Source organism: Lissotriton helveticus, chromosome 2_1 (genome assembly GCF_964261635.1).
Source record: "Lissotriton helveticus chromosome 2_1, aLisHel1.1, whole genome shotgun sequence".
Taxonomy (NCBI): Eukaryota; Metazoa; Chordata; class Amphibia; order Caudata; family Salamandridae; genus Lissotriton; species Lissotriton helveticus.
The window spans coordinates 243,963,466-243,980,099 of NC_136059.1; the positions used below are offsets into that span (position 1 = coordinate 243,963,466).

The 16,634-nt window shown below is 46.1% G+C and overlaps 1 protein-coding gene across 2 annotated transcripts in view; it reads left to right on the forward strand.

The window, feature by feature from the left end:
• Nucleotides 1-16,634, forward strand: part of SIGLEC15 (sialic acid binding Ig like lectin 15) — a 213,663-nt gene that overhangs the window by 182,089 nt on the left and 14,940 nt on the right. For both annotated transcript variants that reach the window (XM_078677252.1, XM_078677251.1), the window contains exon 4: nucleotides 9,466-9,496. In XM_078677252.1, the coding sequence (XP_078533378.1) occupies nucleotides 9,466-9,496 (31 nt within the window). The remainder of the gene's footprint in view (nucleotides 1-9,465; nucleotides 9,497-16,634) is intronic.

The window sequence follows — 16,634 nt, forward strand, 5'->3', positions numbered from 1 at the left end:
GATAGAGTGAGGGCGATAGATCGATAGACAGATAGAGTGAGGGCGATAGATCGATAGACAGAGTGAGGGCGATAGATCGATAGACAGAGTGAGGGCGATAGATCGATAGACAGATAGAGTGAGGGCGATAGATAGATAGTTGTGTGTGTGGTTGTGGTTGTGTGTGTGGTTGTGGTTGTGTGTGCGTGGTTGTGTGTGCGTGGTTGTGTGTGTGTGGTTGTGTGTGTTATGCTTTGTTTTTCTATGTTTTGTTATGCTATGTTTTGTTGTGTTTGGTATGCTATGTTTTGCTAGGCTATGATATGTTTCGTTTTGTTATGCTATGCTATGTTTTGTTTTGCTATTCTATGCTTTGTTTTGCTATGCTATGTTTTTCTGCTATCCTATGCTTTGTTTTGTTATGCTATGCAATGCTTTGTTGTGTTTGTTATGCTATGCTTTTTATGCTATGCTATGTTGTGTTGTGTTGTGTTGTGTTTTGCTATGCTATGCTTTGTTTTGCTATGCTATGTTTTGTTATGCTATGTTTTGTTATGCTATGCTATGCTATGTTTTGTTATGCTATGCTTTGTTATGCTTTGTTATGCTATGCTATGTTTTGCTATGCTATGCTTTGTTTTGCTATGCTATGTTTTGTTGTGTTTGATATGCTATGTTTTGCTATGCTATTATATGTTTTGCTATGCCATGTTTTGTTATGCCATGTTTTGTTATGCCATGTTTTGTTATGCCATGTTTTGTTAGGCTATGTTTTGTTTTGCTATCCTATGCTTTGTTTTGTTATGCTATGCTCTGTTTAGTTTTGCTATCCTATGCTATGTTGTGTTTTGGTATGCTATGCTATGTTGTGTTTTGTTATGCTATGCTATGTTGTGTTTTGTTATGCTATGCTATGCTATGTTTTGTTATGCTATGTTTTGTTATGCTATGCTATGTTTTGTTATGCTATGCTATGCTTTGTTATGCTTTGTTATGCTATGCTATGTTTTGCTATGCTATACTTTGTTTTGCTATGCTATGTTTTGTTGTGTTTGATATGCTATGTTTTGCTATTATATGTTTTGCTATGCTATGTTTTGTTATGCCATGTTTTGTTATGCCATGTTTTGTTATGCCATGTTTTGTTATGCCATGTTTTGTTATGCCATGTTTTGTTATGCCATGTTTTGTTATGCCATGTTTTGTTATGCCATGTTTTGTTAGGCTATGTTTTGTTAGGCTATGTTTTGTTTTGCTATCCTATGCTTTGTTTTGTTGTCCTATGCTATGTTGTGTTTTGTTATCCTATGCTATGTTGTGTTTTGTTATGCTATGCTATGTTGTGTTTTGTTATGCTATGCTGTGTTTTATTATGCTATGCTGTGTTTTGTTATGCTATGTTTTGTTATGCTATGCTATGTTTTGTTATGCTATTTTTTGTTATGCTATTTTTGCTATTTTTTGTTATGCTATGTTTTGTTGTGCTTGGTTATGCTGTACTTGGTTGTGCTGTGCTTGGTTGTGCTGTGCTTGGTTGTGCTGTGCTTGGTTGTGCTGTGCTTGGTTGTGCTGTGCTTTGTTGTGCTGTGTTTTGCTGTGCTGTGTTTTGCTGTGCTGTGTTTTGCTGTGTTGTGCTGTGCTGTGTTGTGCTTTGTTTTGCTGTGCTGTGCTGTGTTGTGCTTTGTTTTGCTGAGCTGTGTTGTGCTTTGTTTTGCTGTGCTGTGTTGTGCTGTGCTGTGTTGTGCTTTGTTTTGCTGTGCTGTGTTGTGCTGTGCTGTGTTGTGCTTTGTTTTGTTGTGCTGTGATGTGTTTTGCTGTGTTTTGCTGTGTTTGGTTTTGCTGTGTTTTGCTGTGCTGTTTTGCTGTGCTGTGTTTTGCTGTGCTGTGTTTTGCTGTGCTGTGTTGTGCTGTGTTGTGCTGTGCTGTGCTTTGCTGTGCTGTGTTTTGCTGTGCTGTGCTGTGTTGTGTTTTGCTGTGCTGTGTTGTGTTGTGCTGTGCTTTGCTGTGCTGTGCTGTGTTTTGCTGTGCTGTGTTGTGCTGTGCTGTGTTTTGCTGTGCTGTGTTGTGTTTTGCTGTGCTGTGTTTTGCTGTGCTGTGTTGTGTTGTGTTTTGCTGCGCTGTGTTGTGTTTTGCTGTGCTGGGTTGTGTTGTGTTTTGCTGTGCTGTGCTGTGTTTTGCTGTGCTGTGCTGTGTTTTGCTGTGCTGTGTTTTGCTGTGCTGTGCTTTGCTGTGCTGTGTTTTGCTGTGCTGTGCTGTCCTGTGCTGTGTTTTGCTGTGCTGTGCTGTGTTGTGTTGTGTTTTGCTGTGCTGTGTTGTGCTGTGTTTTGCTGTGCTGTGTTATGCTGTGCTGTGTTGTGTTTTGCAGTGCTGTGCTTTGTTGTGTTTTGCAGTGCTGTGCTTTGTTGTGTTTTGCTGTGCTGTGTTTTGCTGTGCTGTGTTGTGTTTTGCTGTGCTGTGCTGTGTTGTGTTGTGTTGTGTTGTGTTTTGCTGTGCTGTGTTGTGTTTTGGTGTGCTGGTAAGGGTATGTGAGGGTGTGTGTGAGGGGGTGTGAAGGTGAGGAGGTGTGTGAGGGTGAGGAGGTGTGTGAGGGGTGAGGGGGTGTGTGAGGGGTGAGGGGGTGAGGGGGTGAGGGCGTGAGGGTTGTGTTGTGTTTTGCTGTGTTGTGCTGTGCTGTGTTTTGCTGTGCTGTGTTGTGTTTTGCTGTGCTGTGCTGTGTTGTGCTGTGTTTTGCTGTGCTGTGCTGTGTTGTGCTGTGCTGTGCTGTGTTGTGCTGTGCTGTGTTGTGTTTTGCTGTGCTGTGCTGTGTTGTGTTTTGCTGTGCTGTGCTGTGTTTTGCTGTGCTGTGTTGTGTTTTGCTGTGCTGTGTTGTGTTTTGCTGTGCTGTGCTGTGTTGTGTTGTGTTTTGCTGTGCTGGTAGGGGTATGTGAGGGTGTGTGTGAGGGGGTGTGAAGGTGAGGAGGTGTGTGAGGGTGAGGAGGTGTGTGAGGGTGAGGAGGTGTGTGAGGGGTGAGGGGGTGAGGGCTGTGTTGTGTTTTGCTGTGTTGTGTTGTGTTGTGCTGTGCTGTGTTTTGCTGTGCTGTGCTGTGTTGTGTTTTGCTGTGCTGTGTTGTGTTGTGCTGTGTTTTGCTGTGCTGTGCTGTGTTGTGCTGTGTTGTGTTGTGTTGTGCTGTGCTGTGCTGTGCTGTGTTGTGCTGTGCTGTGCTGTGCTGTGCTGTGTTTTGCTGTGCTGTGTTGTGTTTTGCTGTGCTGTGTTGTGTTTTGCTGTGCTGTGTTGTGTTTTGCTGTGTTGTGTTTTGCTGTGTTGTTAAGGGTATGTGAGGGTGTGTGTGAGGGGGTGTGATGGTGAGGAGGTGTGTGAGGGTGAGGAGGCGTGTGAGGGGTGAGGGCGTGAGGGTGAGTGTCTCCAATGAATGTCACTGCTTCGCCTTCTTTGAAAATGTTCAGTGCTGCAAATAGAGCATGCCGCCCTAATTATCACAGCATGAGGCCCCAAAGTGATAATTATCACAGCATGCAGAGAGCCGCCCCACGCTGCTGGAGCACTCAACTGCACATTAATTATAGTTGAGTGCTCCAGCAGCCTGGGGCGCCTGTTGACATGCTGTGATAAGTGGGTCTCATGCTGTGATAATTGTTGCAGCGCCTGAGGAAGTGGAGACTCCTGCTGGGATAATTGGTCTTGTGGCGCCTCAGGAAGTAGAGTTTCATGCTGGGATAATTGGTCTGGCGGGCTTGCAGCGCCTGACGTCCAACAAACGTGCACAAGCTGCTCAACCTTGAAGCGCGTTCACAGACCTGGGTCGGCTCGTGCCCAGGTCTGTATCGGGCTCGTTCACAGCTGTTACTCCCTTGACAGGGAGGAAGGTGACTATAGTCTCGCTGGCGGGAGCGCTTCGCGCTCCAACGCCAGCTCGACCTAAAAAGGACCCCCACCAAGTTAGAACAGAGCAAATGTAATAAATAAAACAAGACCAAAACGACAAAAATTCATTCAGTAGAAATGGAGTTATTAATTTTTTAGGAATAAACTGTAAAATAGCTCCTGAGAGCATAAAACACCACCCAGGAGTATGTGGTTGGACTGGACTGGGTCAAAGTCAAATGTTCAGGCGATAGAGCAAAGGTCAGACGCAGTCCCAGATTAGTCTCGCTGATATTTTACATTCTAAAGTCATGTGCCAAGAGTCCCGTGCACATTGGTGAGGGTCTCTGGGAGCAATGAGAGCGTAACGGGCGGCAGTCGGTGTAGTATGAAGAGCAGGCTGGAAAAGCTGGGGCTTCACGTTAGTATTGCCCCAAATGCTGATGAAACTGCTGTGCGAAGAGACATGCTTGCAGCAGTTTGTGCTGATTTGTAGTGCGAGTGACCCAGTTCTGGTGCGAATGGGCCTCTTTGCAGTTACAAACAACCCAAAAGCTTGAATTTAAGCTCCCAAGAGCCACACCAAGTGCCCGGGACCTGAGGGGAACCTCTTGGATGTCAGAATCTCACTGAAGAATGGTCGGGGCTGTTGGGGAGCTTATTATATCCTGAGGCTCACATCAGAAGGCCAGCAGAGTAGCCCTTCGAGTCCCTCTGGGGTCCTCCTGGGTTCAGGATGGAGTTAAAAGTCCTGTTCTTTTTTCCTAGGCAAGAGGTTAGTAGGTCTGCACAGCAGGGCAGCAGTTCCTTCATAGAAGCAGTCCAGCAGAGTGGTAGTCCTTGCAGCAGCACAGCAGTTTTCTAAGTGTTCTAAAAAGTTGGTGTCTGATGTTCAGTGTTTATGCTCAGCTGTTCCTTTGAAGTGGGATGGAATCTTCTAGAGGTTTCCCTTTGAAGTCCTCAGGTATCCAGCCTTGCGTACCCTGCCTTCAGACTTAATGCTGGGTGTATGCAGCCTTTTGTGTGAAGTCCGGAAACAGCCTATTCTGGTGTGAGTGAAGCTGTTACCTGACTCCTCCCTCCCATTATACCAATGATGGCCCATCCAGCACACCTTGTGTGCGGCTGTCTAGGAGGACTACACAAAGCTCAACTATCAGCTACATACACCCAGTCATGTGACAGGCTACAGGCACTAAATGGCTAAGGCAAGTGTTAAAATTGGGGGTCTCTGGTTGGCACAGGTAGGTACTCATGACAAGCAGGGACCCTCTCCTCTAGTCAGGGCAAAGGAATTACCCTCTTAAAATAACCCCTGCTCACCCTCTAGGCGGCGTGGCACGAGCAGTCAAGGCTTATTTCAGAGGCGATGTAAGTTAAGCATTTGTGACCACATACAGTAACCCAGTGACAACACTACAAATGGACACCACACAAGGTTTTATATCAAAAATAAGTATACTGTATATAGAGTTATCACAAGACCAATAAACGACAAAAAGAATCCACAGTACTATTACATTTGAAGAGTTCTGGTTAAAAAGGTGTAAATCCAAGTTCTATGCGAGTCAGTAGCCGTGTCCGGCTACAGCTTGCTGAAAGAACACAGAATCTAACAAATCTAGTGGACCGCGGCGGTCCACTCAAATGTCGACAGACTCAAACACAGTACCTTTTCCTTGGGGCAGCCGGCATGGATGTGCGGTTCTGGTGATCGTCGCGGTGCAGAAAAAGAAAGCGTTTCAGGTCACGGTGTCCTTACAGTCGCGGTGCAGGCTACAGCTCGTTGACGGCGTCGAGACGGAGTCGGTGAGCTCAGTGCTTGCGTTGTTCGAGGCGGACGTTACTCGTTGCGGTGCTTCCAGCTTTACGGTGCGGCGACAGAGCCGAAGTTTGGGAGCTGGCGTCGATCAGTCCAGACAGCGGTGGTACGTCGCAAAGCGTGCGAGGTGGTGCCCAACTCCGGTGCGGTCACATGTGTGCAAACACGCCCTGTGGTGCATTTTAAGTTGGGGAATTAATTCCTCTTCAATCCTGAGGTCCCCTGTGGCCAACTAGCCCACCAGGTACCTCCAGTATGCGCCAGGGAGCTGCGTTGCAGAGTGGTGTTCAGAGGCCACCCCCCTCTTTTTACAACACTCTGCAAAGCAGCTCCGTGGTGCTTACTGAGGGTACCTGTTGGGCTAGTTGGCCTCTAGGGGACCTCTGGATTGAAGAGGAATTGATCCCCCAACTTACAACGCGCCACAGGGTATGTTTGCACACATATCACCTCAAGCCCCGTCCCCTACCTTCACCACTGTGCAAATGCGCCCATAGCGCGTTCTAAGTTGGGGGATTAAGTCCCCTTTGCAGACTGGGGGTCCCTGGGGACCAACTAGCCCACCAGGAACCTCCAGTATGCGCCAAGGGGCTGCGTTGCAGAGAGGTGTAAAAAGGGGCGTGGCCTCATTACACATCTCTGCAATGCAGCCCCCTGGCGCGTTTCCAGAGTGGGAACTAAATCCCCTTGAATACTGGGGGTCCCTGGGGCCAACAAGCCCAGCAGGAACCTCCAGTATGCGCCAGGGGGCTGCGTTGCAGAGAGGTGTAAAAAGGGGCGTGACCTCAGCCCATACTGGAGGTTCCTGGTGGGCTACTTGGGCCCCCAGGGACCAACCATATTCAAGGGGAATTACTTCCCCCTCTGCAAACGCGCCAGGGGGCGCGTTTGCAGAGTGGTGCAGGGAGGGGCGTGGACTCCTCCCCATCCCGTTTTTTTTTTTTTTAAAGAAGGGAGGCTGTGTAGCCCCCTTCTTTTTCTTTTTTTTGGGCCCTGGGGACCCCATCCCCCAGGGCCTGACCCCCAATATTTATTTTTTTGTTTTTTTAATGGGAAGGGGTCGCGTAGCCCCCCTCCTGTGGCAAATTCCAGGCCCTGGGGACCCCATCCCTCAGGGCATGACCACATTTAAAAAAAAAATAATTATGGAGGGGGGCTGCAGCCCCCCTCCTCAGGCCACTCAAGGCCCCAGGGATCCCATCCCTCGGGGCCGGCCTGCCTACTTTAAAAAAAAATGTTTTTATTATTTGGGGAGGGGTACCGCTTGGCTCCCCTCCTAGGCCACTTCTGGCCCCGGGGACCCCATCCCCTGGGGCCTGACCCTCATCCTGTGGGAACCGGCATTGCTTTTCTGCATGGGGAGCAGCTGACATGCTGCTCCCCATGCAGAAAAGCAATCGGCTTTGTTTTTTGAAAGAGAGAGCAGATTTCCAGCTCTCTCTTTCAAAAACCAAAGCAGTTTGCTATGGTAGGGCGGGAGCCACGAGGCAAACTACAGTGTCCCAGGTGTGGGCACCCCGGGACACTGCAGGAGCCGGCCCTGAGGGGTGGCGGTCCCCAGGCGACCACAAGGCTCCAGGAGGGGTCCGCGCGGCCCCCCTCCCAACATTTAAAACCCCCTGGGGGGTGGTGGTCCCCAGGGCTGGGTAGTCCGTCACGGGAGGTGGCAGACCCCGGGGTGTGTGGGGGGCTTGAGCCCCCCATACAGGTTTGGTTTTTTTTATTTTAAAAAAAAAAAGCCCCGGGGAGTGGCGGTCCCCGGGGCTGTGGGGGGGGCGTGAGCCCCCGCATACATCATATTAAAACCCCGGGGGTTGACGGTCCCCGGAGTTTGGGGGGCCTTAGATGCCCCCCATTATTGTACATTTAAGCCACGAGGGTGGCGGTCACCGGGGGCCGGGGCCGTGGGGGGGCCGTGTGCCCCCCGCTATAATACATACTTTGCCCCGGGGGATGGCGGTCCCCGGGGCAGTGTGGGGGGGATTGGGCCCCCCCACACTTTTTTTTTATAAAGCCCCCAGGATTTGGCTCCCCCTGGGGCTAATAAACATTAAAGAATGGGAGCCGCAATTCGTGGTTTTTTTTTGGGATCGGCAGGGTACGCGATTTTAAAAAATAAAAAAAATTGGGGGCCTTTGGGGTCCTTGTGGGACCCCCTAAGCAGGCCTACGGGGTCAAGGTGTTTCTACCCTGCCCCCTTTTCTTATTTTTCGCGTTTCTTTTTCTGTTTTCTTGAGGCACAAGATGGCTGCCAACACTTCCTGGTTTGGAGTGTTGACAGACAATTAGCATAAAGCTCGTGCTCGGGAGGATACGCTTACGGTACTTCGTCTATAGATATATCTATGATTTTACTTTTGATTTTCTCAGGAACTACTGCACAGATTTACACCATTTAACAAAAAGCGTGATCTGTGAACCAAACTCTCCATTTTTGCCAAATTTGGTATAACTCCGTTCACCAGTTCGGGCTGTAGCCGTGTCTAAAGGTCCCTATGGAAAACTGCATGGGGAAAACACGTTTTGGGAACCCCCTTTTGTCTCGGCCCCCGCTTGACGAATCACCCCGAAACTTTCAGGATAGAAACGGAGCGGAACACCCCATCTTCTTGGAGAATTTCGCGAAGATTCGTCGATCAGCGCCACAGTTATTCCAAATAGAATGTTGCTGATTTCCTATGGAAACTAGGTCTTAACTATAACTACCTACTGGCGACCGTCAGTAGGTAATATATATATTACAGGACTTCGCCACACAGTATTCAATTGTAGGAGAAAGGACAAAAACAGACCCAAAATTCAGTGCACAGGAATTTATTTGATGCCCGGCACCTCCGCCACAACGTGTTTTGACCTTCAAGAGGTTTTGTTCCCATAACGTGCATGCAGAGGTCCTTCTTGTTTATAAAGTGCTAGTGCAATAACACAGGACCAATCACATGCTATACTAAAAGACATAGAAGAAGTAATTCAAATTATTATAATGTCACCAGTTAAACAGTAATGCAATAAATTAGAAAATGCTGGCATAAATAGTTACAAAAGCCAAGAAAGCATATAAATATGTTAATAGGACAAGCCAATACATTAACTTGATAAAACCATATTTTACGCTGTTCAAAAGCGGTTAATAATTGCTTATAATTTCTTTGCTGAAGACGGGTGATTTATACCATGCCAATGCCTTTTATCAACTGTAAACGATACTAAATCAATGTTGTTATTGTCATTTGAAAGCAATAAAGTTATACCTCAAAAAACCCATACTGCTATTGCTGTTTATTCATATAAAGTGCTGGTGCAAAAAAAATACAGCCCTAAGTGGGCATAAAATCACTTCTTCTATTGCTATGTTAAAGTGCCAGTGCTAAAAAAGTGCTACCCCATTGAACCGATCATGGTTCATAAGGTGCTAAGTGCTAATATTCGAAGACTTAAAAGTAAGGAAGTATGTGAGTGACTTTATAATTCATCATGAGCAATGAATCTCGTATTTATGCAAAGGAGTGAATCAAAGATCAATGTTTTTAAAGGCAGGTATAAAAATCCTCGCTGGAGTTAAGACCAAGATGTGTCTTTGTGTCTAGCTCCAGGATATACATCCTTTCCAGTTGGCGCAAACGAGCCTCACGGTTGCCTCCTCTTCTCAATGGCAGGATTGTATCTATCACATAGTATTTGAGATATTCTGCGTTTTTACTATGCATATATAATGTTTTAAGCCAAAAAAGACAATGTCTGTGTAATCTTTCATAATTAATATTGTAGCCTCTAGCTAACATCTATTGAATTTTCCTTACAGATAATGACACAGAACAACCCCATCTTTCGAGGTAAGCTTTTCCGTGATTGTCTATTTGTGGAAATTCAGTTTTAGTAATATAACTGTACTGAAAGCTGACCTGTAGTGAAAGGCAGGGCGCCAAGAAACTTTATATAAAAACCGGCTCTGCTAAAGAGTAGATTAATCGATAACAGCCTTCAGAAAGACTACAAAGTAACTTACAGATGGGAGGATCTTAAGTATGTGATTGACAGAGACCTCGTTATCCCCATTGCTGACATTCTCCTTCAATGGGCCAATGGGTTAAGAGCCACTAGATGTTTGGTGAATCGATTGCTTACCCAATTTAGAGTGGCCAGTTGAACGGTCAGTTTTCATTGACCCTTACCGTCAACTAAAACTGGGTGGTAAGGGACAGTGTAAGCTATAAAATGACACCCACAACATGGGAGACAACACTCCGCGCATCAAAAGTTTAATAATAATAATAATGGTAATAGATGTCCACCAGCACAGCAGACATCACTAAATTTGGTGGGTGGTGGACCCTCGTTATAGACGCAGTATACTAATGGATTTACCTCTATCTGCCAAAGTCTAATTCAAGCCCTAGGAGTCATTGATGTCAACATGGATGTATCTTGATTCTCCGAATTAAATTATGGTAGGATTGGTGCAATACTATTTAATGAAATTAGAAGTCCACAAAGTGGCTACACTCACTATTTGCTGTATTTTTAGGTCATTTGTGAGCCTAGTTCATAAAGCAATTTGTATATACTGGAATGCATACTTTCCTCTTATGCATCACTGCTTACTGGATTCATCAACTTTCATGTGTAGATTAATACTATTTTCCCAATCTACACAATAAAGTTGCCAAATTTCTTGCCAATGATCATAATTTCAAGCAACACACTTCCAGGTTACTCTTCGTATCAATGGAGATAAGCAACAATCCTAGGTATGGAACTTGTTCCCTGCACCTTAACATGAGCAGCGCCTTCAGTGATGAAAGCATTCTCCCTTCACAAGAGGGACATAGTGATGTAGGATCAGTGCAACTGGCCATTAACAGCGTGTTCCTCTTCCTCATCACTGCCTTTATCAGTGAAGCTAGCAAGACAAGTAAAAGCGTGATTTTATTAATACCACATAACCCAAAATCCATGACATTTCCAAGTATTCCATTGCAGTAAATTACAGCTGAAGTAATGGAAACTGTAGAAACCTCTACACTGATGTGAATGAAAGTGCTAACCCAGGTGTATGTGCATTGTCTCGCAGGCACCCTTTTTATAGGCTGCACAGGAAATAGAAAACCCCACCTCTTGTGGGCTGGCTCTGCATGGAAGTAGGGTGCTGAGACCAAGCAAGTTAATATGGAGATGTCTAGCCAAAACTCTAAACAATAGCAGAGTTTATAGCCGAAAAGGCATGCCCCCACTTTTATAGCAAGCACAAGTAACCTCCACTTTCTCACAGGGCCATGGCTCATGAATTACATAACACTTGTGGTAGTTTTAGGCGACATTTGGCAATAGAAATATCAAATAAGCAGCTCTTCTGGGTTTTCTGGCATTGAGGCAGGGCCCACAAGACTTAGGGGCTGATTCCGATTTCTGTCGGAAGGGCTCCGAATGATGGTTGGAGCACTTCCGACCAAATCGCAACGTTTCACATGGATTCCTTTCCGACCGAGCCATTCTGATGGGCTCGGTCAGAAAGGAATCCGACTCGGATTTACGGATTGCAGACGACAGGCGCGGAGAGCCTGTCCAGCGTCCGGAAATCCCTCAGTACTCCCCCGGTCGCCTCTTTGCGACGGAGGGAGTACAATCGTAGTTTTTCACTGCCTTTCTGTGCCTTTTTTTCCGGCACGAAAAGGCAGTCGGAAACGGTCTTTGGGAGCTCCCATGGATGCGAGGCTGCCGAATGGCGGCCTGGGGCCACCTATGGCGCCCCTCTGTGGATCCCTGCACCCGGTGGCAGGCAACTCAGAATGCATGCTTGCATTGTGAAGTACACAAGTGCGACCGAACCCTGTTCACCGCATCGTACTAGCAGGGCCGCAACCGACGACGACAGGTCGTGACAGCAGGTCGGATGGACTCAGGTCCGCCCGACATCGGAATAGGCCCCTTAATCACAAATATAAGACATTTTCAAGAATTATCATCCACAACGGTATAAAGCAGCAATGGCTGCATTTTGCCAGGGTGTTCAAGAAGAAATAAAACAAGCTCTAGCCCTTGTGATAACCCATGGTCACATACAATTAATGACATCAGACATACAGTACTCACTTTTGGTCCTAATTAATTGTGGGGTCACTGGGTACTTTGATACTACTAAGTACTAAAGTTCAAGACTGAAGTCAAATCAGGCTCTCCAATTGACCCCTGCTTCAATTTTATTTATTCTCAATTAGCTAGGATTTTAGGCACCTATTTTACTCAACTTTTTAACCAATCTCTGGCAGAAGCAGCTTTTCCAGAGATTTGGGAAGACGCAGTACTTCTACCCTTGGCAACAAAACAATTGATGTATCAATTCTCTCTCTAACTATCGACCTATATCTCTCCTTTCCTAGATGTCTAGAATTCTAGAAAAATTGGTGAACAAACAGCTATTTTTTTTTAGAAAACAACAAGCTGCTGGATTCCTCTCAGACGGTTTTAGAGCTAATACGAGCACTGAGTCCACATTGTAGGCAGTACTGCATGATATGAGGCCAGTAGTTGATAAGGGCAGAGCCACGGCTATGATCCTACTTGACCTGTCTGCAGCTTTTGACACCGTCTCGCAGAGCTTACTGATTGATAGACTCCATAAGATTGGTCTACATTCACATGCCCTTATTTGGCTGAGTTTTTTCTTAATGGATACAACACAGATAGTTCAGTTGGGTCCTTGTACTTTTACATCTAATTGCAAAACTCCACAGGACTCCTCGCTGAGCCCTACCCTTTTTAAATCGTATGTATCTCTGCTGGCAAAAATTGTTAGCAAATGGGGCTTTTTAGGTCACTTCCTATGCAGACGATACCCAGTTGATGATATCGCTGGGGGAAAATCACAATGGGAACCGAAGCAATCTCCGGAGATGGTTCACCGAAGTTGCAGGATGGATGACAAAGCATTGTCTGAAACTTAATGCAGAGAAAACTGAGATCCTGTTGTTCGGTGCAGAACATTTGATATGAGATACCTCTTGGTGGTCGGAGTCATTGGGAGAAATGCCCATCCCCAAAAAATCAGCCAAGAACTTGGGGGTCCGATGGCCAACTCTACATACAAGAATATGTCAGGGCTACATGTGGCAAGTGCTTTGGCATTCTCAGGCTTTTGAGAAGGATGTTCAAATGGATCCATACAGCATGGCAAAACACACATAGTCTAGGCTCTGATAACAAGCATACTGGAGCATGGCAATGCTTTATTTGTAGGCACGGCTGATTATCTCTTTACAAGTTTGCAGGTAACCCAAAAAGCTGCGGTCAAACTAATCTGCAATATGGACATATTTGGCTCTGCATCAGCTTGTTTAGGCTCTTTACATTGGCTACCTATGTGCAAGAGAGCTTATTTTAAACTCCTATGCCATGCTCATAAAGGTTTGCACAATGTGAGTCTGGAGATCCTACAGACTAGAGTAGTGTTTTAAAATCCCACTTGGGATCTGAAATCTCACAACTTGGCCCAAACATATGAGGAAAGTCAGAACAGGAGGCCGCTCCTTCTCTTACTTGGATGCTGCTCATTGGAATTTTTTACCTTTGATTATTCGTCGCATTAACAACCATACCAGGACTAGACAAACATTTTGAATGTGGCTTTTCCCAGGCTATTAGATTTTTGTGTTGATTATGTTCAGTGTAGATCTCTCAGTGGATAGGCCTGGGTAATTTCTTAGTGTCGTGATATCCCCTAGGGGATAAGTTATGCTCAGTACAAATATAAAAAATAATAATAAATAATACTTGATGGATTAGGAATTTCATAAACAGCATACTTTTCCCAAGATAAGGAGGTCCTTAGGAAGTGAAGAAGGACTACTCCCAATAGGGGATGTTTGGTGGCAAACTCCTCCTTAGATCATGGTTTCAGCAATTTCGTTTGAGCTTCTTAAAACGTCCTCATTTGCTTCTGCATTTCCCCTGGTTGAGGGGGCACAGTCTTCACACTGATTGACAAAACAAGAATATTCTGTTCTCTTCGAAATATTGTCTTTGATCATGTTCTATTGTAACCTTCCATGAACATGCCAGGGGTTCACTTTTCTGAAGAAAAATGTAAGATTCAAGAGCCATGTAGAGAGTTTCACAAACAGTCACAGGGTAGTCAATCTGTGATGACCACACTAAACGTATATCTATACAATTAACCTTCATCCTGACACCCAGATTCGACATGGAAGAATTTACCCATGATAGTAAAAGAAGAAGTAATATAGAACTATTTGAAAGAAAATCCAGAGTAACGTTTTATACGTCTTTCCACTTCTCCCACTAGACCTTCAATAGCTCCGAGACGCCTTCGAGCATTTGTTCGCGCTCTATAAATCTCACAAATAAATAAATAAATAAATAAACCTTAATTACAAACCCCAGTGGGAAGCATAGGCCATGTGTCAACTGTAAGGAACTAAATGCCATCGCCATCTGAAACCAGTACCCAGTTCCATAATTTTGATGCACCATTATCTGATAAAATTTGCTTCCATATTTCAAAAATTGATGTATGTGAATTAATGGAAAAGCAAAAAACAGAGAAACCACATTGGAGGAAACCAAATCGCAGACAATCACATTTTAAGGAAACAAATTTTTCAGGAAATACAAATAAATAAAAATATTATTATTTTTTTTTATTCATTAAGATCAACAAGGCACAGCAGTGATACAGCACAGTGACATTTTCCATTAAACAGTAGCATCCAACATGACAACCCCCCCCAACCCACCCGAGCTATTTTCTGTTATCCAAAAAAAGACAAAATTATGCATTAATCTCGACATGCACCCCTCAACTGCTGGTGCTGACGTCCGTATAGATAGGCTTTCACACACATTGGCTATGGTGCTATGTATGATAAGCACAGGTCCGAACAAAGTCTCAATTCACACTTCACCCGTCCTCCTCAACTCCTTCACGCTCACTGCAGGCCAGAAGGTACTCTCTCAATGGGCCCCATATGTCTTTGGGTCTAGAATTTCTCGGTAGGTTTTCCGCGTATAGGGTCAATTGCTCATGACAATATACCATGTCGTAATCCATTTGGCGGGCTTTGGACACATCTTTTCATCCATGTGAACAGCACACGTCTCTTAGCTAATAAAAGAGCTACTCTTACAAAGCGCCCCTTTATCCCCTTCAACTCAGGCACGTACCCCAGTAAACCCACCAAGGGGGTGCAGTTCAATGAATGGCTCATCATAGCATGCAGCAATTTTAACACCCCCATCCAGTATGCATGAACCCCTGGGCATTGCCATGCTAAATGTACAAAGTCTGCCCCTTCCTGTCTACAGCGCCGGCAACAGTCAGTGTCCCTGAGTCCTATTTTATAAAGTTTCATAGGGGTGTGGTAGACTTGGTGTATGTACTTTAGGTGTATAATGCGTAGATTACTGTTAGATGAGAGCCTACCCGTCACCACGCAAATCTGTTCCCACATATCCACCGTTATTTGTGACTCCAGTACTGCGTTCCAACGCCCCAGGCTCTTATCTTCCCGAAGCACGGTCTCTTCCTGCACTGACCTGTAGAGTCGCGTGAGTAAGTGTTTCCTAGTGGCAGCAGTAAGCACCAGTTGCAATGACCGGGATACTGCTGGTTCTGCCGGGAAGCTGGGGTAGTGGTCTCTCATTGCCCTACGTAGGCGATAACAGGTATAGGTGAACAGTGGTGTGGGGTTAGAAATGTATCCCAGGTCCCCTTCCGAAACGTACATCCCTTCACTGTACAAATCGCCTAGCACTGAAATACCTGCCTCCTTAAGCGCCTGTATCGAACCTCTCCCGCTGGCCACCGAGAAGGCACTATGTTCTTCTATAGCCAGGTTCGGAGCATACATGGGAAGCCTGTCAGTTTGTTTGCCAATGGCGTGCCAGGCCGATATAGTGGCGTAGATGGTATTAATCTCTGTCCTAGGTGTCGATCTATGAGTGTGTGTGATGATGCCCTGCAAGGGTACATCGCCCGCGTCCCCCTCTTGTACAGCCACATGAGGAACAAATCCTTGGGGACGAAACCAGAAAAACGCGTATTGGGCCAGGCCACACAGATAATACACGTAAATGTCCAGAGCACAGAAGCCACCCTTAGCAAACGGCAGAGTAAGCGTGGCCCATCTGATCCTCGGAGGTTTCGCACCCCATACCAGTCGGAGCAGCTGTGTCTGCACAGTCGTGAAAATTGTTTATTCAGTCGGATAGGCACGTTGCAAAATAAGTACAGGAGCTTGGGGAGCACTACCATTTTGATCAGCGCAATGCGATCCGCCAGAGACAATGGCAGGCCCACCCAGCGATCAACCTGTAGCATTATGTCCGCATAGGCACGCCCGTAGTTTTCCCTGACAGCAATCACGGGATCACGATGGATCCAGACGCCCAGATATTTTACCGGGTCTTCAGTTCAAAGCAGGGGATAGTCCACCTGAGGCTCCCTAGTCGCTGGAGTGAGGGGGATGATGACAGATTTCTCCCAGTTTATGTACAAGCCAGAGAAGAGACCAAATCGGATATACTCGCGAATGACGCAGGACAAATGTAGTTGCGGCTCCCGAACATACGGTACCATGTCATCCGCGTAGGCGGATATACCAACCAGTCTATTGTTAAAATTCAGAGCAGCAGCTCTGTGCGCCTGCCGGATCCTGCACGCCAGGGGCTCTAGCACTATAGCAAACAGGAACGGGGACAGCGGACATCCCTACCTAGTGCCCCGTTGTATGACCAGGGGTTCCGAGGTGAGACCCCCGACCCTCACTCTCGCCGAGACATCTGTGTAAAGAATTTGTATCCAGCACACAAAGACAGGAGGAAACCCCATCCTGTACAGAATACATAACATATATTTCCACTCAATCGAGTCGAATGCCTTGGCCCCGTCTAGTAGGATCGCCACGGCAGGCAACTCAGGGTTCAGTACGTGGAACATAGCAAAGATCGTCCGGAGAT